We start from the raw sequence: 27387 nt of genomic DNA on the forward strand, positions 1-27387 counted from the left end.
GAATGCATCAACAAATTGAGCAAGAGGTTCTAGGATGGAGCCACACGCTGATACTATTGGTCTCCCTGGTGGATGCTCAGCATTTTTATGGATCTTAGGGAGCATATAAAAACAAGGGGTTCTTGCGTCAGATTGGCTCAAAAAGTTAAACTCTTTTTTACCAATCCAACCTTGTTCTTCCGCTTTAACCAGAAGTAAATCAATTTGTCTCCCAACCTGTTTAGGTGTATCATCTTGTATTTCCCGATAATGAAGAGGGTTACTCAATTGTCTCATGGCTTCCAAGTTGTACTGTTCTTTATCCCAAATTATGATCCCACCTCCTTTATCTGCCGGTTTTATGATTATTTCTTGGTTGTCAGCCAACTCTTTTATGGCTTCTTTTTCTATTTTAGAGCAATTATCATTGAAATTAATTATTTTAGAGTTAAGTAAATCTAGTTCCTTCAGAACCACATTTTCAAATACTCTAATTTCTTCAGGTAACTCATTTCTCTCTGGTAAAAAACTCGATTTTGGTCTAAAGCCACTGTCTTCAATTCCATCCTGTATAGGAGTTATACTAAAAAAAGCTCTCAATCTAACCTTACGTAGAAATTGCAGTATTTCTATTTTACTTTCAACCGAGTCTTGGTTCTTAATAGGGACAAAAGACAATCCTTTACTTAGCACATGTTTTTCTATTTGTGTAAGAGAGTGTGAAGACAAATTGTAAATAGGAATTGAATCCTCAGATTGCAGAATTCAGAATGCAGCGAAAAGGGCATGGTTTACTCCTAGGGAAACATTATTGGTCCCAAAAGAAAAGACAAAAGATGTACCTTTAACATGTGTGATCACATTTAGCCCTAAGGCAAATAAAATACGATCTATTATTGAACGTAATTGGAAAATAATCAGTGAATTGAATATAGACAAACCACTTTTTTCGTTTAAGAAGGCACGAAGTCTGAAAGATCAATTGGTTAAGGCAGTGCAAAAACAACCAGAAAAAAAGAAAAAAGATTTGAGATCCCTATTACAACTACCAGCAATCCAAGGGCACTTTAGATGTGGCAAATGTCTGGCATGTAAATACACGCAAGATACCAAAGAGGTTAAAATAAATGGCAGAGTGCATGTGCAAAATGACTTTACTAATTGTAACACTAAAAATGTGATCTATTGCATTTTGTGTCCTTGTGGAAAAGCGTATATTGGACAGACTTCGCAACCAATAAAAACCAGGATCCTGCAGCACCGTTCACGAATTAAATGTGGAGTGAAAGGAGCACCATTAGTCGAACATTTTGTGGATTACACACACACACAGAAGAAGACATCTGGTGGACAGTATTATTGGTAATACAAACTAAATCTGATGGACCAACAACGACAAAGAAATTACTAAAAATGGAAGCAAGATTTATTGAGAAATTCCAAACAGCAAAAACTGGTCTGAATGATGATGATGAAATGTGGGCTTTAATTAAATGAGTTCCTGAATTTTTGAGTTACCTACTCTTGAAGTGAGGCTTGGCTCCTTTGGGATTACAATAGACTGTGTGGTATAGTTTATAGTACCAGCTAATATTGATTGCCCTTGGACTGATATGTATAGTCACTATTGTGATGGCAATACCGAAGAAAGAGTGGATACTGTGACGATGGGAGATATAGTGTCTGTGGTGAAATGTTTAATTTTTAAAAAAAAGTCCTGAGAATTTAGTGATACACTTCTCTTTTTGGGTAATAATAACAAAAATCATCCTGGGCAGGAAGTCCTTGTTTCTTTTAAAATGAGGGACAGTAAAGATGGCCGACATAATTACTCTGAGAGTCTTTTTAATATTTAGAGGCCTCTATTTAAATGAACATAGGGGGCCCTCGCTAGTTTGACTCCATCCTATTATTTCCACCGCTTTTCGAGTTCACTAACGCTTGGTGTTCACATAGAGATTGAGAGCTCTCCAGTTACAGTAACATTTATGCTTGTAGCAAGCAATTAACATAAGACGGTGCTGTCCGTCCTAAGATGGCCACCGATATTGACTCACGTTAATGTGAATAAGGATCCACATAGTTGAATAACACAGGGATCTGAGGGCTATTTCAGCCCTTAACGTTATGACGTTATTCGTAACGCCATTACGTTTAAATGAGTGCAACGTTGCCACGTTGCTTAGCAACCGGATTGACGCAGAGACGCGACCTGAATCAACGTGGTTGAAGAATGATACGCGATTAGTAAACGCTGTAGCCGGTAAGACTAGCGGTTTAATGTGATTCCTGTTCAACAACTTGTAGAACAACTGCATCTCAAACATAAACCTTAGTTTTTACGAGGTTTTTGTTCGCCCCACTGACAGGAGAGTTTGGAGCCTTGACGGCTTCGATATATTCAATAACCGGCCCGAAATGTGAGATGACTAAAAGGGCTTGACCGGTTGTCGTTCTCCACAAAGTAAGTCTATATAATGATGGTTTTTCATTTAAGCTAATTCATAATAGGATAAACACGGGTAAATTAGGTTGTATGGGGTTGAACAAAAGCATTAGATGTTTGAGATTCAAGTTATATTCACCATTATATATATTTGTTATATATTTTTTATCTTTTTCATGCTTCTGGTATGAGCTAATATGTTCACAAATGAAAGGTTGTAAATACCAAATAGTCTGTTGTCAGTGAGACCATATACTTTCTAGACCTGATTAATATGTGTAGGATATTGTATGTATAGTTGAAAGAATTGTTTTTTGTCTGTTTAATTGTTTTTTAGAATCACTTGTGCCCTTATCCAGTCCTGATGAGGCCTTAATCTACAGGCCGAAACGCGTTGACTTCTCCTTACAAGTACATTGGGCTTACCGAATTAATGGACTATATAGTAAAAAATATTTCAAAATGCACCAATACACGCTTGTGTGAAAGAAATACACAAGTGAGTGATAGTCAAGTGCATTAAAAGCCCACTGGCTGAGTTAATAGAAGTGGATCACCTTGGCAGTTGTGTTATAGTGACCACTGTTTAAATGTGTAGGGTATGATGTTTTGTTAGTTTTGTTACTGTACTTTGTGCAATGTGTGGCTCATTGTGGTTTATATATGAGTTTTGTAAATAATAGTGCAGCAATTTATGTTATGTGTATTAGACTTTGGATTACACTACCATAGCTTCCTTTTTTACTATTTAATTTTTTGAAATAAATTTGAGAAAGAAATTAAATCTAGGATTAACAGAATTAATGACTGTTTATTTAATTTAGGATTTAATTTGTCCCTACCTGTCATTCTCTTTTTTGTGACGTTTAAGGGAGGAAGATGCAGATAACTACCAGGTCTTGAAGAAGGGTCTGATTGATGGGTTTGGGCTCACAACTGAGGAGTACAGAATTAAGTTCATAGAAACTCAGAAGGAGTCTCCTAAGAAGGGGTAGATGTTGTGGACTATGCAGCTAAGCCTCTGGAAGGCTCACAAAGTTCCTCTGGGGTGGGTCCAAATCCTCTTCCTCCTTCTCCCTCAAAAAGATAAGATAATCGTTATTGCTCGAGATCTTAAAATACTTGAAAACAGCAGGGTAGAGAATTTTGTCGGGGCCTGATAAAGGTCCTTGGAAAACCTACCTCATCAGACTCATTACAGTCATTAATAAAGCTGTCTGTTCAGACCCGGAAAAAAAGCAATCCTTTGCAATCATAGATAAGTTTTGAAAACTGATTTCATGAAAAGATGGTAAAACATGTAAACTATCATTCGCTAGTTGTCAACCAAGGCGCTCTACTAATCAGACTCATTACGGGCATTAATCAGGCTACCTATTCTGCTCCAAAGAGAAAACATTCATGAACGGTACCATGAATAGGTTTTAAAAACTGAATTCATAAGGAGATGTTAAAACATGTAAACAGTCATTTACGAGTTGTCGACCGGGGCACTCTGCATATCAAACGATTACCCCAAGACTGCTATGGTCACTTTCTTGTGAAACAGTTGTTGAAACTTTACCCCCCTGCAGCAGAATGGAATTGACTCACCCTTGAGCCAACGTATTACCGCCAGTCTGCAGTAGCAGACATTATGAGTTAAAAAAATCCTGTTTTAGCAGCTTTCTTCTTTCCAGGTCAAGAGACGGACAGGTGCAAAAGGCGTGCAAAGTTTCTCGATTATGGCCACATAAGCTGCAGTTTTGGTCAGAATACTGATCTTTCCAGGAGAGGCGAGCGTCTTTGATGTAGAAGAATCCCATTCGGTATAGCAAGAATTGATGTTTTACTTTAATGGAAAAGTATTCAGCTAAATAACCTTGTGGGGACGGAGTTGAATAAGACCCCAGGACTGCCCAGGCATGCTGTCTTTTGACCAAAGAGGTCTTGTCTGTGATAAGCAATAGGGAGTGGACAGAGATATTAACTAATCTGTTAAATGCAGACTTCCCCATGCCACACTTCCATGCTTCTTACATTCCCTGACTTTGGATGACTTGATTTAGGTAGTTTCCCCAAGTTCCTTTTCTGTTGCTAATTTGTTGCCCCTGCACTTCTTGCCATCTAGGTGTTCTCCGTGGACCATAGTCGCCAATGTGTTAAGAAAGGCTCCCTTTCACTGAAAGACTTGAATTTTTTAAGCCCATCTCCAACCTGGGCCGGGGAGTCGCTTTTCAGAATGTTAAGAACAGCCTTATATATTTTAACTTGGCTGGTGTTTAGTAAGGGGATCTCCTGGCCCTGCAATACTTCGGTGCCATAGGAAATATCTGGCAGCAACTGGGCTGACATGATTTTTAGGACAATTAGGACAAACCTACTTCCTCTTAAGCTGCTTGAAACTATATATTAATGAGTGGACCTTTGCTGGATCGAAAGCAGGTGGCGCTTCCATTTCAAATGTGGTTCAAGATAGGCTCCTTCAAAAAGAAGCCTTGGTGCTTCTTGTGTTATGAACGAGGCCATAGGACAGGTGACAGCACCTGTCCTAAGAAAAGCACCAAGGGTACTACTGGCACTTCCCCTCCGCCTCCTAGTGCCCCTAGCAATAGCACTGGTGGTAGTACTTCAAACAAGGGCATAGCTGGGTTCGCCTTGGGGAATGTAGTGGACTCTGGCCTTTCCAGAGAAAATACTGAAGCGGTCTTGGTATCGGAGGGTGGCATTGACCTTGTCACTCTGGCCTCCTAATATGAAGAAATACAGGCAGGACCCCCTGATTAATGCTATTGAGGCAGAGGCTTACAGGGACACAGGTGTCAGTGTCACTATGGTGACTGAAAAACTGGTGTCCCCTGAGCGGATCCTAGTTGGTCAGTTACCAACACAGACAACATCACTACGTGCCACCCCATGGAAGTTGTCAACTTTAGCTGGGGGGGTTACTGGCCTTAAAAGAGTTGTAGTGTCCTCTTCCATTCCTGTTGATTGTCTGATGGGCAATGATTTAGAGACCTCAGCACAGGCTGAAGTGGAGCTGCAGACCCATGCAACAATGCTGGGTATCCCTGCCAATGTCTTTGTGACAACAAGAACACCGGCCAGGAAACAGGGAGATTCATGAGCACTGGAGCTTGAAAATATTGACAAGTCGGCTCTAAGGATCAGTCTCCTCAGAGGGATGATCTTACTCTGTGTGGAGAAGCCTGCATCATAGGAGCTGGGTGCCGACACAGTAGAGCTCTTGGTTGCAGGTTGGGAAGAACTGAGCTTGGAGTAGAAGACCTGCCCCTCTCTTGAAGGCCTTTGAGGTGGGTGGTAGATTAGGAAGTCATTTTGTTTGTGCCGCTGCCTCAAGCAGCTGACGCTGCAGTCTTTTGCTAGGAGGGTTTCTCCTCCCTACTCCCGGCCCATGCTCTATAAAAACACGGCCATGGTGCAGACACACCGGTAAACAGATTGGACTTCTCTGCTCTTTTATATTGCTTTGCTGAAAATATTTAAGTTATAAATTTGAATTGGTTTGTGGGTATACTTGTTAATTTTTCGTATTGTTCTAGTCTTCACCTCTTGGCACTCCTGTTTTAGGCGGGTGTTAGATTAGGCAGTCATTGCGTTTGTGCTCCTCCATTGAGCAATTGACGCCCTAGTCTTTTGTTCTGGGGGGTAGTCTCCTCAATACTCCCTGCCCATGCTCCATAAAAACATGCCCGTTGTGTGGACGCCCTGCACATCAATCGCAACGGACCCATTGGGCAGAAATGCTGGTTCTTCTCGCTTAGCATTACATACTCGGCAACTCAATTTCGAGCCCTGCCTCCTGTAATGTTGGGAGTCTGTAAAACCTCTGCTGCTCCTGATAACCATCCTATATGCTGTTGTTACTGTGATTGTGGTAGGGTAGCTGAGCATGCAGTAAGGAATAGTTGTTCCCGTACTACAGTTTCTAGTGGTAACCTTTTAGTCGCTCCTCAGACATTAGACAACTTACTGTTTTTTTTTAATCTCAATTGTTCTCTGTCCATACGCATCATATGTAAGTTTTTAATTTCCTAATTGATTATATGCCGGATGCCTTTTTTCATATGGAAACTTGGCTGAATGATGCTTCCATGCGTGACATTATAACCTCTGTGCCAGCTGAGTAGTCTTCTAAGGCTTAGTACCAGTGTAAAATTGAACATCTGGTAATTCCAGATTGTGAGTGTGTTATCTTCTCACTGGGTTAGAAAAAAGAATTTCAGCATTTCTGGTTCCCTCATTTACCATCCATACAGGCCAGCTAGAAGATGGTGCTCTATGACTTTTACTCTTAAATTCCCCAATTGTAATATTTGGGTGACTTCAATATTCACTTTGAAAATCTCAACTGTAGTCTTGCTTCTTCCCATCTAAGTGATTTCAAGGCCTTAGATCTACAACTACTAGTCAGTTTGCCTACTCATAAAGCAGGGCATTTACTTGATCCTTTTTTTGTAATCTTAGGATGGCACTGTTAGGCCACCCTCTTCCACTTATCTGGTCTGATCACTTTGTTGTACCAGTTCTCATTTTGATTAAAACCCACAGGGAGCATACTTTGGCCTATTCACCTTTCTCTAGACATTAGTGTAAACTCAATTCAGCAACCTTCAGTTCACTTCTTCATGACACAATGCCAGAGTTAGTTGGGACTGTGGACACTGACTCCAGGGTTATTGACTCCAGGCTGTGGTCCTCACTAGATTCTGTGCTTCCACTCAAACCAGATCTCAGTACTAAATCCCACTTCTTTGCCCCTTGGTTTAAGGACTCTTTACTTGGATTAAAAAAAGATGTAAACACCTGGAACGGGCCTCGCACTGACAGTTTCTCTTTGAGGATAAAATTAAGTATAAGCTGGCTAAGAGGATTTGTCTTAATGTCTGTCATTCTGCACGGGCCACTTACTGCTCTGATAAAATTGTTCCTGCTCAGAATCATCCTAAAATGCTCTTTCAGATTGTTAAATTGTTAACAAATCCTGCCAATCTTTCACCATACCCCTTACTCTCACAGAAACAGTGTGATGAATCAGGTGCCTATTTTTGAAAAAATGTGGCACCATCTCTCTCACTTCTCCTGTATGTTCTCTGGGACCTTATCCCTTATTGAGTACTCTACGTTTGTATCTCTTCTGGATATTACAATGTCGGTCTCACCGCTAGACCCTCCAGCACCTGCTAACCTGAGTAAAATTTGTCCTCTGCTCTTTCCTATCATGATAAATCTTCTTGATTCTTCTTTACTTGAAGGTTCAGTTGTGACATCCTGGAAAGATGAGATAGTGGTACCTTTACTGAAGAAACCTAACCTGGATTTCTCAAATTGTGCTGACTATCAACCCATTTCGTTATTGCCAATGTTTTCTAAGATTCTTCAACAGCTGTCAGCCTATCTGGAAACCAATGGCCTTTAACACTCTTCTGGATTTAGGGCTGACCATAATGCAGAAACAACATTATTAGGTGTTACTGAATAGCTTATATTACAGCTCGACAGGGGTGGCACCACAGCCCACATCCTTTTAGACCAGTGCTGTTGTTGATACTGTCTCTCACTTGATGCTTGGAGGATCTGGGTATTCCAGATACGGCGCTGGCTTGGCTACTCTCTTTTCTGCAAGTCTATTCCTTCCAATTCTTCCTCATACATGTTACCTTTAGGGTCCCTAAGAGCTTTGTCTAGAGCCCCACTTTGTTTAACGTATATGTGCCTCCACTGAAATACGTAGTTGAAGGCTGCAGTCTCACTCTGTTTTTATACACAGATGCACAAATTATTTTATCCCTATCCCCTAATGAAGATCGGAGCTCAGTTGCTCTGAATTCTTGCCTTACCAGTGTGGCAACTAGAATAAACAATAAGTCTTTAAAGCTAAATGAGAAAAACTCTGAAGTTCTACGGTACGGCAATCAACCTCTACTCCGGAGCTGGCACTGTTGGCCTATCGATCTTCTAGACCACTCCTACCCCTGCGCAGGTGGTTAGGAACTTAGGGGTCTGACTTGATGGCAAGCTTACTATGGACGAGCAAATAACCAAGGTAAGCAGCCTCTTGTTTCGGAATCCTTAGGTGTTTAAAGAAATAACTTTGGTTCCTTCATTTCCAAGCCCAAAGGACGGTTGTGCAAGTCCTTATTATTTTAAACTTGATTATGGTAACATTATCTGGGTTCAACAAAATCTGTAATCAGGAGATTACTAGTCATTCAGAATGTGATGGCATGAATGCTATACAATCTACTTAAATATTCCTTGGTATCTCACCATCTTCAGAACCTACAGTAGATCCCAGTTGGCAAGCGCGCACAGTTTAAAGTATTGTGCTCCATGTTCCTCAGAGTCATAAGGTGTGGCAAAGTGGTTGCTCCTTTTCTAACCCAGACCTAAAACTTTGGAATTCCCTGCCTGCCTCATGTAGGCTTTGTAATTTGTTTGAAAAGTTTTTTAAAACTCCTGAAGACGTGTCTTTTTTAACTTCTTACCCCAGCCCCTTCATATATATATATACACAAACACATACATATATATTTTTATTTTTCCCCACTAAAAAACAAAGGTTATAGGGGCGTTATAGTTAAGTCCAGATTTTACACACACAAAACCATAGGAATTGAGCTGTTACAGTTGTAGTTATAACTATAGTAACTATAACTCGTGCCATAATGTAACTAAAACTTGTGCCTTCGCCATGCACAGTTTTCTCACCAATAATTTTACTGCAGATGTTACAATATTATCATCAGTGATGTCATAGACGATGTCATGAGTGATGTAATATCTGGGATAATTAGCAGTGCAAGCGAAGGGCATAAGTTATAGTTACCTAATGGCACAAGTTGAAATAGCTCAAACTATAACAGCTGAATTTATGTGGTTTTGTGGGTGTAAAATCTGAACTGAACCATAAAGCCTCTGTAGTGAATTTCTAAGGGTTTCTTTTAATTCTATTTCCTAACTATCCTAATGTTAAGTAAGATACCTGTCGCAATGCATGGTGGGCGGTGGGTTGAATGCAGTGCCTGACCTGGCAGCTCCTATCCCCCCCTCTTCCTTGCCAGTCATTGTCTAAGTCCATAACCCTGCTCCCTGCTTATAGTCCTGTGTGGCCATTGTTCTGCCCTCCTGCCCTCAACAGTTAGCTTGCTGCCCCATCCACTGCCTCCCTATCCTCTGTTGTCCGAGTCCATGCATCAGCCTCCTCTCTCCTGCCCCACCATTCCAGTGGGCTGCCACTACCCTCCATTTAGCTTGATATCCTTGCCAACTCTCTCTGCCCTCTGTTGCCCGATTCTATGCCCCTTCATTGCCCTCCTGCTTAGCCTCTGAGCGTAGCTTGTTGCCGCTACCCTCCCTTCCCCCTACCCTCTGATGTCTATGTGCATGCCCCTGCTCCCTCCCTTTTTGCCCACCATGTTCCATGGACCTACCACTGCCCTTCCTATCTACTCTGAGTGTTCTGTTGAGCTGCCACTGCCCCTCCCACCTGCCTAGCATGATCAGATGGCTGCCTCCTGTCCCTGTCAACCCATCCTGCCTGTCCGAGTTCCATACCCCTATCCCCTCCCTCCTGTCCTCCATGGTCCATTTTGCTGCCACTCCCTTCTGCCCTACATGCTATGCTGTGCTACATCTGCTCCTCCTGCTTGCCCTGCATGGTCTGTTGTAGAGTCTGTTGCTCTGCCTTCTCTTCTCTATGTTCAGCCACTTCCAGCCCCCTTCTGTCCTCTATGGTCCTTTGCGCATGCCCCTGCCCCACCTACTTGCCCACCATGGTTGTTATGCTGCCACTAACCCCCCTGCTTGCCATGCTTGGTTTTCTGTGCTGCCACAGCCCTTCCCACCTACCCTGTGTGGTCAGCTTGCTGCCTCTGACCCGCTCCCACCTTCCGTCCGTTGTCTGTGTGTATGATATTATAGTCTCACTGTTGCCCTCAATGGTGTGTTGTGCTTCCAGTGCCTATCCTGCCGGCCCTCCATGGTCAGCTTGCTGCTCCTGCCCCTTGCCCCCAGCCCTCCGTTTTCCATGCGCAGGTCCCTATCCCCTCCCTCCTGCCTTGTCTGCTCCGTTGTTGTGCCCCTGCACCCTCCCTCCTGCCCTTCATGATCTGTTATGCTGCAACTGTCCCTCCTGTCTATCCAGTGTCGTCAGGTTGCTGCCCTTGCCTCTTCCCCTCTGCTCTCTGTTGTTCTGTGCATGGCCATGGCCCCTCCCTATTGCTTTCCATGGTCCGTTGTGCCGCACTGCTGTCCCGCTTACCCTGTGTGTTGTATTGTGCTGCTGCAACCCCTTACATCTGCCCTGTAAGGTCAGTTTGGTGTCCCTGCCCATCTCCTTCATGCCCTCCATTTCCCCATTGAATTAGATTGAAAAAAGGAGATTTTAGGGAAGACCCGGATAAAATAAAGCCCTTTTGGGCTTAAAAACATTGGGTGTTTCCTGCGTGAATTGTGTCTGTTGGCATGTATGGTTGTACTGCCACTGCCTCTTCCTTCTGCCATCAGTGGTCTGTTATATCACCACAGCCTCTCTTGCCTGTCCTACATGATTGGTTTGTTTCCTCAGCCCCCTTTTCCCCTTACCCACCATGGTCCATGGGGGGGCCTGCCCAGCGTGTTCAACATGTTTCCTCCTCGTCCTCCTCCCTACCCTCAATTATCTGAGACCAGGCCCTTGACCTCTGCTTCCCCACATTATTCTAATGAACAACTAGATTGCCAACATTCTACATTTGTTACAAAAGCGTGGGACACCTAACATCAACTTGATGAAATCAAAACTGTAAAACCTAAAGCATTTCCTTTAGAAATTATAAAAATGAGAGGGTCAGATTCCCAGAGAAATTATGGTTAGTGCTCTAAAAAACTAAAATGACGATAACACACTTTTAAGTTTCTTGCTATCTTTATGTTTTTTATCCAGTTTATCACTTGATTATATGTTACACTTAGTGGAGAGGATGTAGCATTACGGCCAGAGCTGCAGACTTTGCAACTGGGGAACCAGGTTCAAGTTTCAGCGACAGCTTGACACCCTGTGATTCTGTGCAAATCACTTAGGCCCTCATTACGAACTCGGCGGGTTTCCGGTGTCACACAATGAGGAATAACTGAATGGTGTCTGTTTCTGCACCTATTCCCATATGTTTTTCTCAACTCTGGGGTATTTTCCGCAGGCATATTCCATCCGGGTTTTAACTTGTGAACTGTATGATTTTAAAGGGCATGGAATTACCGCACATTTCAGAATCCTGATTTAGCTGCTAATGATGTTTATAGGCTGAATCAGGATTTACGAGATGGTGTAATTTTCTATTGCAGTGCCATTATGCATAAATTAATGCCACAAAAGATGAACTTGTAGGAACAGCTTTTGAACAGCCATTAAACATAGAAAAGGGGTTGCCAAAGGTAAAATTACAAGCCAGATATGTTTGCACATTTCCCAGCTTAATAAAATTTGATGAAAACAAAAATTATCTCTATGTAGCAAAAATTATCTTGCAGAGCTGAAAAAACATGCCCTGTGCTTAGGCAAGAGAACCTTCACAACATTCACAAATGGTGAAAATCAGGAACTTCATAAAACTTTGCTGCTAAAAATACATTTTAAACACTCAAACAAAATACCTAGATAGTGGTGTTTATAACAAGGTAGTAAAGTATTTATAGTAGTAGAAATAAAGTAACATTAATATGCTGCATTAGTCCCATCACGAAACTGGCAAAAAACTGCTCCTCTTTATAAAAGCATTCTGCAGAACTGAGTACTCCCCTAGCGCCTCTCCCCCCAATGCCAATGCTCCCCCATACCCCCTCCACCTCCTCACCGTTGAGGAATGCAGCCTTCCCCCTCAGTGGACCATTGGCACCTTGGTTTCTACTGTATGACTTAGTTCCAGGAATTCCACATTATGTTTATTGTGGACTGGGTCAGTTTTAAGGTGATGTATACAATCGAAGTGTACTTACAGTGGTAACAGGCTGCTTGCTTGCTTGCTGTTCATTTCATCTGCAGTACATCACATCATGTGAGGCCACAACCTCTAGACCAGTCCACTGTCATGGACTGATATCGTCTATAGTTTTACTGTTTTTCCCATTCCAAGATGGCCAATCAATCAATCAATCAATCGAACTAGTTGTAAAGAGCTGCTTCTCACCCAAGCGGGTATCCAGTCCCTGTGCTACTACGTCAGTTGAAGAGCCAGGTTTTGAGTCCCTTCTCGAAGTGGGTCAGTGAGGGTGAAGTGCGTAGGTGGAGGGGGTTCCAAGTCTTGCTGGTGAGGTAGGAGACGAGGCAATCTCCTGTGGGGCGGCGTCTGATGCGTTGCAACTGAGCGACGGTAGGAGAGCGGAGTCGAGGTACATGGGAGGCAGATGGAAGCTCAGGAGGTGGTTCATGTAGGCGGGTCCTTGGTCGTGGAAGGATTTGTAGGCGTGGGTCAGGAGCTTAAATTGACATCTTTTCTGGATGGGGAGCCAGTGGAAGCCTGTCCGATGCTGGGTGATGTGGGTCCTTTTTGGCAGGTTGAAGATCAGTCAGGCTTCCGTGTTTTGGATCGTCTGGAGTCTTCTCATGAGATTGGTGGTGGTGCCGGCATAGAGTGCCTTGCCTTAGTCCAGTTTGTTTATAATGAGAGCCTGCATCACCGTTTGCCTGGTGTTGACTGGGAGCCACTTAAAGACTTTGTGGGGCAGGCGAAGGGTGTGAAAGCAGGATGAAGCAACTGCGTTGACCTGGCGTTCCATGGAGAGTTCCCTGTCCAGAATGATGGAGAGGTTGCGGGCGTGGTCTTTTGGAGTGGGGTTGGGTTTGAGTTCTGATGACCCCCAGGAGTCGTTCCAGAGGGAGGTGTGTCTGATGAAGATCAGTACTTCGGCTTTGTCCGTGTTGAGCTTCAAGCAGTGTCTCTTTATCCAGGCTCTTCATGCAGTTGTGGAAGTTGGTCTTCGTTGTGGTGCAAGAGAATGAACTGGGTGTTGTCGGCACAGGATTTATGTTGTGGTTTCTGACGATGTCTGTGAGTGGAGTCATGTAGATATTGAAGAGTGTGGGACTTAGGGAGGAACCTCGAGGGATGCTGCAGGTGGTGTGCTTCGATTGAAAATGAAGAGAAGGAGCCAGAATATCTGGGTGCCCCTGAGAGAAATTATGCCATCTGTCTCAGACGGGAGATGAATGTGCGGTGTGAGACGGTGTCTAAAGTTTTGGAGGTCGAGCAGGATCAGGGCAGCTGATTCTCCTGTGTCGAGTTAAGCAGTTTGCAAATGTCGTCATATGCGGTGATAAGGGCTGTCTTGGTGCTGTGGTTGGCTCTGAATCCTGATTGAGAGGGGTCCAGTAGGTTCTTTCTTTACAGGTGTTTTGTGAGTTGGAAGTTGATGGCCTTCTCTGAGACTTTGGCAGGGAATGGGCTCAGAGTGATGGGATGGTAGTTCTGGAGTTCGCTGGGGTCAGCCGATGGTTTCCTGAGGAGTTGTCTTACCTCTGCGTGTTTACAGGCATCAGGAAACATGACTGTGGTGATGGAGGTGTTCAGGATGGCAGTAAGCTGGAGGCTGATCTCATCTCTAAGAGTTGGTGGTGGCATGGGTCGGTGAGTGCTCCAGAGTGGATGAAGTTCATGATAGTGTTTGTGTTCATTGTGCTGAGCTGTTCCCATGCAGTGAGAGGGTGGTCAGCGGCTGTGGGAGGGTGGGTTGCACAGATGTTGGTTGGGGGACGAAGTTTCTGTAAATGGTTTCTATCTTGTTGTGGAAGTGGTCGACAAGAGTGAGGCAGAGTTCCTGTGTGGGGGGCTTGAGGTTCTGGTGGCTTGCGGGTGAACCCTGACAATGGTAAAGAGTTCCTTGGTTTGGTTGACGCTGGTCTTGATCCGGCATGTCAAGGCCTCCTTCTTCTTGGCTTTGAGCTGGTGGTGGTAGTTATTGAGTGCTTCTTTGAAGGTGGCCCATTCATTGTTGTTTCTGCTGGTCCGCCACTTTCTTTCATGTTGTTTGCATTTGCATTTTGCTGTGCTGAGTTCCAGGGTGTACCAGCTGGCATGTCTGTTGGATCTGTGCAGTCTGCTTTGTTTGGTGGGTGCGACTAGGTCGGTGGCATGGGTGATCCAGGAGTTGAAGTTCTCTGTAGCCTGGTTCAGGTCAGTGGTTTGTTGGGTTGGGTTGGGTAGTGTTGAGGGCGAGTTTCAATTGATGTTGGGTGAACTTGGTCCAGCTGCAAGAGAGGGCGCTGTGGTTGTTGGGGGTGGACTGGTGATGGTGAAATGTACGTTGAGGGGGTCTGACCAGGTGAGATCCAAGATGTGGCTGTAACTGATTCTGTTACTGGATGTGAAAATGGAGTCCAGCATGTGACCTGCTTTGTGCATGGGGTCTGTGACCAGTTGCTTGAGGCCGGTGTGGTCCAATCGTTCAAGGAGGTCTGTGGAGTTGGTGTCTCGGGGGTTGTCCAGATGGAAATTGAGGTCTCCCAGGAAGAGGTACTGTTCGGATTTGATGGCAAGCGGCATAATGAATTCAGCGATGGCGTCAATGAGGCCGGCTAGGGGCCCTGGGGGTCTGTAGGCGAGGGTGGCTTTAATGGTTGTTTTGTTGTTGAAGCGAAGCCGGAAGTTCATGTTTTCCCTGATTGGCGTGGTCTTGTCATCTTTGGTTGTGCCAACAATGAATTATTTGTGGATGATTGCGACGCAGCCTCCGTGACTGTTGGTGCAGGTGCAGTGTTTCATCTTGAAGCCGGTGCGTGTGGAGGTGGCAATGTCGGGGGCTGGAACTGGGGTGAGCCAGATACCTGTGATGAAGGTTACGTTGTTTGCAAGGTTGGAGATGGTGTCCCAGATGTTGGTGGTGTGTTTGCAGAGTGATCTGACGTTGATCACTATGCGGCCAGCAGGGGTGGCGTTGAGGTGAACTGACAGTAGATGCAAATAAAGGGTCCTGCTGTGGAGCGAGGAGATGCAAGGTAGCAGTTGTTGTTTCGTTTGGGGTTCAGGGCGATGAGGTCTGCGGTGGAGTATCTGTGGGAGTGTGGAGAGAAAGTGTTCCTGGCACTGGTCGCAGTCCAGGCACAGACAGGAGCGTGCGGGCTTGCGTTTGGCGCACCTGCTGCACGTCCGTGCTGCGGCCTTCATTACACAGGTCAGAGGGTGGGGCGCTAGGGCTGCGGAAACAGCACAGGAGAGAGTGGGAACAATGTAGTGGAGAAACGGCACGGTGGTCCAAGGGCTGCCCTGCCCGCTAAAGGCCATGACAAAGGTAAAGGAAGCCTGGACACAAGGAGCCTGGCTAGAGCTGGCAATGACCTGCCAACACATTATTTCTAAACGCAGCCATGCTGGAAATTCAAACCAATAAAACACAATGTACAATACCATTGCAGGAGTGCTGCTGTGCTTAATTTTATTTGTTATTTTTTCCATGTTTTTCTTATAATTTATTTTGCCTATGTTGTTGAAGTTTATTGTGGTTGTGTAAGTGGCTGAATGCAAAAATGAATCTATGGTTCCTGAATAGATGAACAAGTATTAAGATGGCAGTGTGCATATATGACATATTGAATGTCTAAACCCATCACGGACTGACGAGGTACTTTAATATAAAAGTTAGATCTATTAGCATTACCAAAGCTTGTTTTAGCTCGCCTCTGCCACTAAAGACTGGAAGGAACCATGTGCAAATTAGCCTGATCCCATCATAAAAGGAAGACTCCAGACATAACTGCTAGGCCACTTCCCTTCTGAAAATGGTGACAAATAACTTTAGACCGTTTTGGCCTAGTTAAAACAACCTTACAGGGAGTGCAGAATTATTAGGCAAATGAGTATTTTGACCACATCATCCTCTTTATGCATGTTGTCTTACTCCAAGCTGTATAGGCTCGAAAGCCTACTACCAATTAAGCATATTAGGTGATGTGCATCTCTGTAATGAGAAGGGGTGTGGTCTAATGACATCAACACCCTATATCAGGTGTGCATAATTATTAGGCAACTTCCTTTCCTTTGGCAAAATGGGTCAAAAGAAGGACTTGACAGGCTCAGAAAAGTCAAAAATAGTGAGATATCTTGCAGAGGGATGCAGCACTCTTAAAATTGCAAAGCTTCTGAAGCGTGATCATCGAACAATCAAGCGTTTCATTCAAAATAGTCAACAGGGTCGCAAGAAGCGTGTGGAAAAACCAAGGTGCAAAATAACTGCCCATGAACTGAGAAAAGTCAAGCGTGCAGCTGCCACGATGCCACTTGCCACCAGTTTGGCCATATTTCAGAGCTGCAACATCACTGGAGTGCCCAAAAGCACAAGGTGTGCAATACTCAGAGACATGGCCAAGGTAAGAAAGGCTGAAAGACGACCACCACTGAACAAGACACACAAGCTGAAACGTCAAGACTGGGCCAATAAATATCTCAAGACTGATTTTTCTAAGGTTTTATGGACTGATGAAATGAGAGTGAGTCTTGATGGGCCAGATGGATGGGCCCGTGGCGGGATTGGTAAAGGGCAGAGAGCTCCAGTGCGACTCAGACGCCAGCAAGGTGGAGGTGGAGTACTGGTTTGGGCTGGTATCATCAAAGATGAGCTTGTGGGGCCTTTTCGGGTTGAGGATGGAGTCAAGCTCAACTCCCAGTCCTACTGCCAGTTCCTGGAAGACACCTTCTTCAAGCAGTGGTACAGGAAGAAGTCTGCATCCTTCAAGAAAAACATGATTTTCATGCAGGACAATGCTCCATCACACGCGTCCAAGTACTCCACAGCGTGGCTGGCAAGAAAGGGTATAAAAGAAGGAAATCTAATGACATGGCTTCCTTGTTCACCTGATCTGAACCCCATTGAGAACCTGTGGTCCATCATCAAATGTGAGATTTACAAGGAGGGAAAACAGTACACCTCTCTGAACAGTGTCTGGGAGGCTGTGGTTGCTGCTGCACGCAATGTTGATGGTGAACAGATCAAAACACTGACAGAATCCATGGATGGCAGGCTTTTGAGTGTCCTTGCAAAGAAAGGTGGCTATATTGGTCACTGATTTGTTTTTGTTTTGTTTTTTAATGTCAGAAATGTATATTTGTGAATGTTGAGATGTTATATTGGTTTCACTGGTAATAATAAATAATTGAAATGGGTATATATATTTTTTTTGTTAAGTTGCCTAATAATTATGCACAGTAATAGTCACCTGCACACACAGATATCCCCCTAACATAGCTAAAACTAAAAACAAACTAAAAACTACTTCCAAAAATATTCAGCTTTGATATTAATGAGTTTTTTGGGTTCATTGAGAACATGGTTGTTGTTCAATAATAAAATTAATCCTCAAAAATACAACTTGCCTAATAATTCTGCACTCCCTGTATTGTCAGCGTTCTGTACTTTCCGGCGCAATATCTGTATTATTTTTCATTGAGATGATGGTCTACATCTGGTTTTAGTATGCTTTTGATGGTCTGAATATTTTCTCCCAAAAAATAATTGTTGTGCAGAAACTGGCAGCTTGAGAGAGGTGCAAGCTGGATATGTTCAACACTCGTGTATTTTAGTTATTCTGAATGGTTGTATACGCCTAAACTAATGCTTTTTAATGAAATGCAACATCAGCTATTTCCATGGCCTCGTGCTCTTGTTTTTTTACAGTAATTGTTTTCTGCCTGCTTTGAGGAGGCATGATAGAACAGTAATATGTTGAATTTGAACAGAAAGACATGGTGACTTCACTAGCTGCACGCCCCATTCTGTAGGTTCACCTGATGTGACTTGTTCTGCCCAAGTCTTGTCATGGTTCCTGAAGCATTGTTTTGCTGGGAATTATCCCTGTTTCCCTGTGATCTGTGTGTGTGTGGGATATGACAACCAATTTCTCCACCACCAACTCAATGTCCAGTTTCAGCGTTCACCCTCAATAATAATGTTAGATGTTTCATGCTGAGATTGTATGGAGTTTCAGAAAAGCGATTTATATTTCCACCATTCAAGTGACAATCAAAGTTCTAATCATCTTTATCAGTTATATACTTAAGTTAGGGTTGCTTGTGTTTACAAGTGTACATCCTTTTTTGTTGTCTGTGTTGTCAGAGATACGTACCAGAGAAGATGACAACGTCTCCATCCCCGAATCTCACTACACCTATAGGACTGATGATCACCCAGAACTGGAGATGTTGGTACAAGCCTGCCCGGAATATCAAGAGATATCATCAGACACCATCTTTGAGCATTTCAAATCTTTAATCCCGGAGGACAATCCTTACCCCATTGAAGAAATCAGGGCCTCTGGTAAGATTTGACATCAGTCAGTGGGCTTTTCTATCCCTGCTTCAGCAAACACTTTTTTGCTCAGTTAGAAAACAATATGTTTCCAAGACTGGTTATACTCTATCTATGGGGTTTCACCATATTATCTTATGACTGGTCTCACTGATGTAATAATCGATGTGTCCCAAAATGCATTTTTTTTTATCATTGACCACCATATATTTGTATTTTTGTCCCTGAAACTGGCTAATCTTAGCTACAATTAAAGCTCTAATAAGTCTTTCAGTTCATGTTGGGTGATGTGTAAATGGTTTGTCATACTACTATGTTTGTTGTTGCTAAATCTGTCAATAGTTTCTTTTTAATTTATTTTTAACCTACCTGTGCAATTACAATTTTTATTATTTCGTAAAGTGCAAAATGTGGTAGGGTAGTTCCATTTCAAGTACGTTTATGATGCTGTCCTCGAGACACACCCCTTGTGTAAAGTGATTTTCCTCTTAGCAGTGAGCAATGGGAATGACCCCAAGCTGGAACACCCATACCATAGGCAAAATAAAGTGTGAGATCTCACTGTAGTAGCAATTAAAGACAAAGGGCAAGCCTAGAAACTTCCTCACCTTCAAAAACAGAATCTGCAATACCTTTCCTCACCCCTGCATCAACCAAATTACAGTGCTCAAGAAAACCACTATGCATCCCTATTAATTTAAGGGTCTCTTGGAATTTCTAAATATAGCCTGGTCCCTCCCTCCTCACTTAAGTGTCTTGGTCTCCTTATTCCAGATACATGAATGCAAAAAATACACTCCCACTGTCCTTAAAGCTATCCTCATCCCATCATGTGGCCATAGACAGAATGAGTGCCTTTTTTAAAAGTACCTAATATGGTACTATCTTGCATGCAAATAGTGATGCACCTTTCTACAGTTTTGCATCCTCGAGTGTCCACTTTCTCAGAAATGTACTCTAAGGGCCAGATGTAGCAAAGGGTTTTACCCATTCTATGTCTATGGGAAAATGTGTTCGTACATATGGCCCTAAGTTCCTAAAACCCTGCATGAAAAATTTGATCTTGACTTAAATCGTCCAATTTTCTGCTCTCTTTTTATTTGAATGGCCCTCACCTTTCTTTCCATCCTGTACACCCCACCTCTCTCTGAGTACATCCTAAGTCATGTGCATGATTTCATAGATGTCTATTCAGTTTCTGCAAATTGACCACACTTGGTCTCGAAGATCATAACCTGTCCTTCTTTGAAAGTCATACCATGCAACCTATCAGTGCCTAATCTCCTTTAGCTCATCAACTAATCCCACCAACTATCTGCATGAACTCACATAACTCCCCACTAATGATGACACTTAACCCTTACTAATCTAATTCACCACAAAGACACTGGAATAGATGCATGGAATGGTCTCCTTCAGAACATATGACTAATGTCAATAAGTAACACCAACCAATAACCACTGATTAATCACTAACAGCGTGCTGCCCATGGACGTCATTTGCCATTTGTGACCCCTGGCCTCCGAAGTGGCAAATTCAGTTCCAGGAACACAGGGGCAGCTTGTCCTAATGGACATCAGTTGGAGCTCCACTCTTTGTTTTCTGTCAATTTTTATTACCCTAATAGTGAATAATAAAAATGGGCTACAATTAGCTGGGAATATGCCCTTCCACGGCAGCTGAGGAAAGTGAAAATGCTTTTAAATATATGTTGTGTGTGTGCTTGCAGGTGAGAGTGTGTTTATGTAACAGTGTGTGTGTGTAAGTGTAAATTTGTGTGTATGTGTATGTGTAATTATGTGTGTGTGAGTGAAAGTGGAGGTCAAAGGGTACGTGATGTCACTTCCACTACCCTTGGCATTTTGGTGAATCGACGTCCATGATGCTGCTTGGTGTAAAGTGTTTCTGTGCCTTGTTGTGGGTAGTACTCACTATGTAATGCAATGACAATATATTATTTTTATATTTATAATGTATTTTTTTAGAAGAATCCTTTGGGATTAGTGAATGTGTGTCCAAGATGAGTGAGTTTTTGCACACAGGTGATAACTTTATTAAAAATAAGTACGGATTATGAAGCTGTTAAGAGGATGATCTACAAAGGATACGTTATTTTTGTTCTTCTATGAGTAACCAATATAATATGATGGGTAAAGCTGCTGGAGCGGTTTATAGTACCAGGGCTCACCATGACACAAAAAAATCAATTGTGCTATTGAATATTTAAACTGTCAAGACACTTACCGTGGATTGTCTCTCTGGTCGGATCCATGTCAGATATCCAGGATAACCAGTGACAATGTAAATAGTTCACATTTCCTATAACTATAAGTATATTTATTCAGTGTGGAAACAATGCAAATAGACCATTGATCCAACCCTCCTCGACCAATTTTGATCAACAGTGATTTAACTATCTTTTGTAATTCTTTCTTTTGTTATTTCCGGAATGCATAATTTATTAATTCATACATAATGTATTTCCTTTACACCGCATATTTTTATTATCAACTGTATTCTGTACACTGATCATGTCATACCAAAATACCTAACACAAGATCCTTTAAACAGAGAGGTCTGTTTGGGTAGGATCATTTATAAATAGAGACCACTAATTTGGGTAACGAAATAGGTTTTTGGCGGTTTTAAGAAGAAATTCAGAGGAAGGCAGGATTGTATTCAGTTGGTGATCTGTAGATTTGTTATCAAAGTGGGGCATGTCTGTCAGCTTTGTTTATGGATACAAATTAAAAAGAAGTAGACTAATGCAAAGTGTCTTGCTCTTTAGTACTCCCCCACTTTAGGCCATTTATGTTCCACCACAGCTCTAGTGCCTCGCCCATATTCACAGGTATTTCAAATAGGTTCCACCTATTTAGTATGCCCAGATTTTGTGCTTTTTGATCACCTGGTTTTGGACTTTGTAGTGTGGTCTCACTACCTGTGTCACCCAAGGTAATCACATGGTAAATGGAGTGAGCATGTTTACTGCCAGTGTCTGCCTTTTAAGATAAGGCAGCTGCAGCGCAGCGGGCCCTTTGACGTTTATAGGTGAACATGGGTGCAAGCACATGCTGGCTGCGCATGTGAGACCACTATTATGCGCATCCTGGTAACTGTCCATAGTTAACATGGTGCAGAGGGGATTCTGCCAGGTTAGATGTGGACCTGGGTTAGGCCTCATAATAATAGTGCGCACTCACAGGTAAGGTCTGTAGGGCTTACTGGTATTTCTGTAGTGTCACTATGTTATACACTTAGGGCGAAACCTGCCTTAAAGTGCAATTTCACTTACCTTAGGCCCACAAAGTCTTGTAAGGTATGTAACAGATGAAACATGTGTATCACGTTTGAATTCTCAGGTCCCACAAACCTACTTGTATATATTATGAGTAATCCAGAATTTTCATATTTCTCTGGCTCAGCTCAACATCAGATTCGTGGCTTTTTGTCACCCCACTGGGTCAAGATAAATACATTGCAGTGGAACAGAGGGACAAATGCCTCCCCACACAAAAGAATTAATTAACAGTGCATCACTCAACTCCTCGGTAGGAAAGAATGGGGAAGAAAATCTTCATCTGTAAAGAAGCTGTCACACTGTACCAGGGTTGGGACAGTCCATGCCACTGACCTAAGGAGGAACCCAGGCTTCTGGAGCCAACACACAAGGGGCTCCTCTTTGAAGTTTTGGTGGGAAAGTTCTTGGCAGTGATGTCAGTTAGAAGCAGCGCTGAGGCTCCCAGAGTAGATGTGAACAGAGACCCCTTGACAGCGCTACCTTGAATTGTCCCAGCATGCTGTACTGAAGGGTTGAGACAGGGGTGGAGAGGTGATATTGCACACTAGGATTGGATGGATGCCTAGAAGAACTTTCTTCCCCATTTAAAAACTATTGCACAAGGTTGAATACTGTAATGGGGGAACAGCGGCAACCCCATGGAACCACCAGATGGACTAAGGAATGTGCCCACAGCTGACCCTAGGACCAATGGGTCTCTCTGGGACAAGGTAAGCTGGTTCCCCTACACCCGCTGATGTCCAGATGAGGGAACAGCTGGACTTCTGTGCCCTGCAGGGGGAGAGGAGCACCAGAGACAGTGAGTGTAATGTTGTTATCCCTAGGCAGAGCTTAACAAAAGATGACAAAAGTAGAGAAATTTGTTGCACTCCCCAATGGACTATCATGAGTGGAACAGTGACGTTCTGAAGTCTTTTGTCCGTAATCTCAGTTTATGTAGCTCTGGAGTAATGCATAGCTTTACTCAAAAATCTTGCTAGGCACTTGCAGTGTAATAAAAAGCCCTGAATAAAAACATATTTTTGAGAACTTGTTGCCGTCATAATATTTTAGTTACTGTATTGCAGGAGATATCTACCAGTACATCAGCAAAGAGAGGATAGAAGGTAGTCCACTTATGTACATTGCTGATTGTAACTGCCAGGGCGATGTTGGACACAATTGTACAGTTAATATGTTGCTGGATTTTGCCTTTGATAAAAATGCTCATTGCTCTGTACTTCCCCTTGACGTATTTAAATATGGCACCAGTTGAATAGAGTATGTTTCTGTTAGATGCCTCACAGAGGATATTCTTGGTGTAAGCAGCCTTTGCCATGGAAAAAAACTCTCCCTGGGTGGTTCACAGAGCCTTTTAAGTAGTCATGTCTTTGTGCATCAGTGTAGACAGCCCGTTATACTGTTTTTTTAAAAACTTTGTTTATTGGTATTTTAACAATTAGCCAAGTGTTGTGCCCCTTAGCTCAGGGCACCGATTCAAACATATACATTGCAGCTGGTTCATGGACAGTAACAGAATTGTTTCATGGCCCTTCTGGGTGCAATACTGGTATTCTATATATACAGTACTTCGGATTACAACCGCCTTGCCTTGCAACCTCTGTTCCATTTCAATCATATGACATTCACTATCGTCCTAGTTGTTACCGTGTTAACGCAACTAATGAAAACATGAGAACAATGCGCTGGAGGTGCATTTCCGTGCTGCGGTGTGATTGGGGCATGCATGTGTATTTGAGCTCTCCAGTTTGGGGGGGTCTTTATTTCTACCTCTATCCTTCCCCATTTCTGGTGTAGTAGTGGGGGTCCCTCCGGATGGTCTCCATTATCCTCCCCAAATTGACCGTTGAGGCCGTACTTATATGTTGGTGTCAGTGCAGCGGGCCCCAGGCCTCCCACCTCAAATAATAGATTATCAAGACCTCTCTGTTGCCTGTCATATGTTTGTTATATGTGTTCCCCCACATCTCCTCAGCCCACCGCTAACAATGCTTTGTCCTTTCCGAGTTCCCGAACCCCACCTACTTCTCGTCTCTGTGCTTCCCAGGCCTCTAATACCTCAGTCTACAATGGGGCTATGTAACACGTCCGGACCCCCGGGCGTCCTCCCTACGTAATACCTGTAATTCGACTTAGGCTCAAGTTGATACATCTCGTCTCCAGTCCACTAGGGCCGGGCCCGTAGGAGATTTCCAGGCCATGGCAACAGCCAGTTATACTGTTATAGGATGATTCCTGACTGTCCTTTGCTACTGAGGCAGTTCCCTTCATAAACTGGGATTGACTGGGCACGTGCTTTCATCACATAGAGTCATTGAAATCCTCATGCAGGTTCTTTATTGTGGTCACTTGTGGCTGCTACGGACATCATACTATTGTTAAGAACATCTGTCAGGAAGTTATTGAACAATCTAATCATCACCTTTGACTTTAACTCACTTGAGTGAAGGAGAGATGTGTGTAGAACACAGCATGATCAGTTTTGTTGCATGTGAGGATGATCACAGAGGTACCTTCGAGGTTCAGAACATTCCTATTGGTATGGGTAGGCAGGATGATGAGATGATCATTGTCTGCGTTGGACAGGAGTAAGAAAAGTTAATCTATTATGGTCTTGGTGAATGCACAGCCTGATAGTTTGAAGTATCCAAAGAAGAAGATGTGCATGTACCTAACTGAGACTACAGTGATGAAGTCTGATCTTTGGGTCAACAAGGCTGCTTTGTTGTCGTTTTTATGACAGATGAGGTTGAACATGAAATTCTGCATCTAATCTGTGTATCAATGGAACTAGACATAGTGATCACAGCATGTTTAAAGCAGATATTCACAATCGAGGAAAGTCTGGACATACTTATGGCACTCCCTAGACAATTGTGAGTGGAAGAAGGAAGTTTCCAGGACTCTTCCTGAGTTCTCAATTTCTGTAGCTGTTACAGAGTTATTTAATGGAGTTCCCATAATTGCTCCTAAGTGCTTACAACATGAGAAGAAGCCCAAAATCAAACATACATTTGAGAACTTTAAACATCAAAATATGTGAATTACTAAATTTCACAAAATGTGCATATTTGTATACACAAACAGCGTTATATACCTTAACAGTTCAAGGAATCATTTTGTATGTTGCTAGCAGCAATACCTTTTGTTGGCCCAGCAAAATCAGTACAAAGATATTGAAGAGACATGCCCCTTCTTTGTATAAAACCTAAACCTTCAAATGCTCCAATTGAGCAAGTTTAGTATAAAACATGTAATAAATTCGTACATTAAATGGCAGTTTAGATTAATATCACTTTATTGAGGAGCGATTGATGCTTCAAAAAAATCTTCCTTGAGAAGGATGGGTAGTTACAGACTGATTGCAGGTCAGGAAATCTCCAGGTTTGAATGATAACATTTCTCTTGGAGACCGTTTTCAGGTTAGTATTCTTCAAAAAGACAGAATACTTATGATAATACAATGGAAATGATTGTGTTTCGCACCATCAGTGAGTTAAGTTCTCTTTGTACTAAGGCTGCACAGGGTTTTAGTTGGTTTTGTATTAATAGTGCTGCCTTGTGTCAGGTATTTCTAGGTCTCAGCAGGACCATTTCTGGTCCTCTCAGCAGGAGCCATTGATGGTGGATGACAAGGCACCAGGACCATCCACCATTTCCTTGGATGACCCTGCCTTAATGCTGGTTCCAACTTCATTTCAGTCCTCGTCAGGAGTCAGCAAGCACAAGGACTTCATCAGATGTCTCCCAGTGCATCTTTCTAAAAGCATCCTGGGTGAGTTATCTTTGGCAGTGCCTCATAGGGGAAATATGGCACCACAGACCGCTTATCTATTGGTTGTATTGCTATCTCCTCATGCTGATCCTTTTCTTCCCCAGAACCCCAGCTGTCATTTCTCTTTCCTCTTTCGAGGGATCCATGAGAACTCTCCTTTCTTCATTTTCTTTCATCTTTTACCAGGAAAAGTAAAACTAAAGTATGATACCAATTTCATGGACCTGTCAAATCTCTTATGTGGTGGTATGAACACCTTTCCATTTCTTTATTTTGTAACAGTTTTACAGGATTGAAGTGTGTACACTTTTTATTATTCTGACAGTCATAACTTCACCACTTCAGCTAGGAAAAAAGGAATAACTGAAGAGCAAACCAATTACCAAATTGACTGAAATTATAACATGTTCTTAGACACTTTTGTTTTCTTATTAAGGAATCTTGGATGTGAAATCTCTTCTGAATTGTCTCAAAGTGAGTCTGCACTGGCGATACCTGGCAGAAGAGGTCAGGAAGGACAAGGTGGTCCAAAGTTCGGTCCAGGATGAAGCCATGATCCTGCAGGTACCTGTGATAAGGGTCATGATCCATTCTTGTGGGTACACTTCTATTCTTCCCTTACCGGCTGGGGGTGTGATTTTTCAGGGGATTGCCATAGATCAACTCAGTATGTGTTTCTAGATTAAAAAATAGACATTATAATTAACTGGGCCTATCTACCAGGACCTATGATAGACTTTTCACATAACTGCAACATTCCGTGGTAGGGAAACGCCTACCACATTCTACATTACATCCCATTGCCTACATTAAGCGCACCACCTTAATTACTAGTTCTATCTTGCTATATTAGTAGAATTCGTAGGCTCCATTATAGTAACAAGTCTGCTGGATTTTGGGTGGCAGCACCACCAAGTCAGGAGACTGAGTCTGACCCCACACCATGTGACAGCTGTTGGCCTAACGCTTCACGCTATCTAGCAGCACCTCACCAGTACCAAAGGTATAGGTGGTTTGTGGCATCCTATTGCTTGACACTCAGACTCCTCAGGAAAGTCGAGGTAGAACTGATCATACCCTTTTCTCTCAGTTATACGTCTCATACATGCAAAGACAAACAGAAGAAGAATCTTGTTTCAGTAGATTTTTATTGAAGCAACTGCGTTCTATGCAAAAAGACATGAATTGCGATTATGAGGATAATGAAAGACAACACTGTTACAGCAATGAACAGGAAAGTAAAACACAGGAAGAGTCCCACCATACTGTCACAACAGCATCCCTAATATCTGTACCTATACTACTACATTTTTGTTTGAAAGCAATAGCAGTGGTAGGCCTAATCTGCCCCTCTAGTCCCGGAAAGGCAGCCCAATCCCCACACCTGTACTAGAGGTAATTTAGAGGTCTGTTAGTCTGCTAGGAGTCCTCTCAAGTAGACAAAGAGGAAGCATGAGGTTTCAGCAGAAACTGCAAGGATGTGCAGCATGAGATGGCAAGCTGGCTGGAATGTCCCCTCTGCCTTATTTTCGGGCAGCCTGTTGTTTTATATTAAAACATGTTGGTGTTCTGAGAACTGCCCAGACATGATAATGTGTCTTGTCTGTGTAAGG

At 43.0% G+C, this 27387-nt stretch overlaps 1 protein-coding gene across 2 annotated transcripts in view; it reads left to right on the top strand.

Moving 5' to 3' along the window:
- Nucleotides 1-27387, top strand: part of LOC138246098 (F-box and WD repeat domain containing protein 10B-like) — a 158517-nt gene that overhangs the window by 26462 nt on the left and 104668 nt on the right. For both annotated transcript variants that reach the window (XM_069200335.1, XM_069200336.1), the window contains exons 2-4: nucleotides 18506-18706; nucleotides 25568-25774; nucleotides 26211-26338. In XM_069200335.1, the coding sequence (XP_069056436.1) occupies nucleotides 18506-18706; nucleotides 25568-25774; nucleotides 26211-26338 (536 nt within the window). The remainder of the gene's footprint in view (nucleotides 1-18505; nucleotides 18707-25567; nucleotides 25775-26210; nucleotides 26339-27387) is intronic.

This window comes from Pleurodeles waltl, chromosome 7, assembly GCF_031143425.1.
Source record: "Pleurodeles waltl isolate 20211129_DDA chromosome 7, aPleWal1.hap1.20221129, whole genome shotgun sequence".
Classification (NCBI taxonomy): domain Eukaryota; kingdom Metazoa; phylum Chordata; class Amphibia; order Caudata; family Salamandridae; genus Pleurodeles; species Pleurodeles waltl.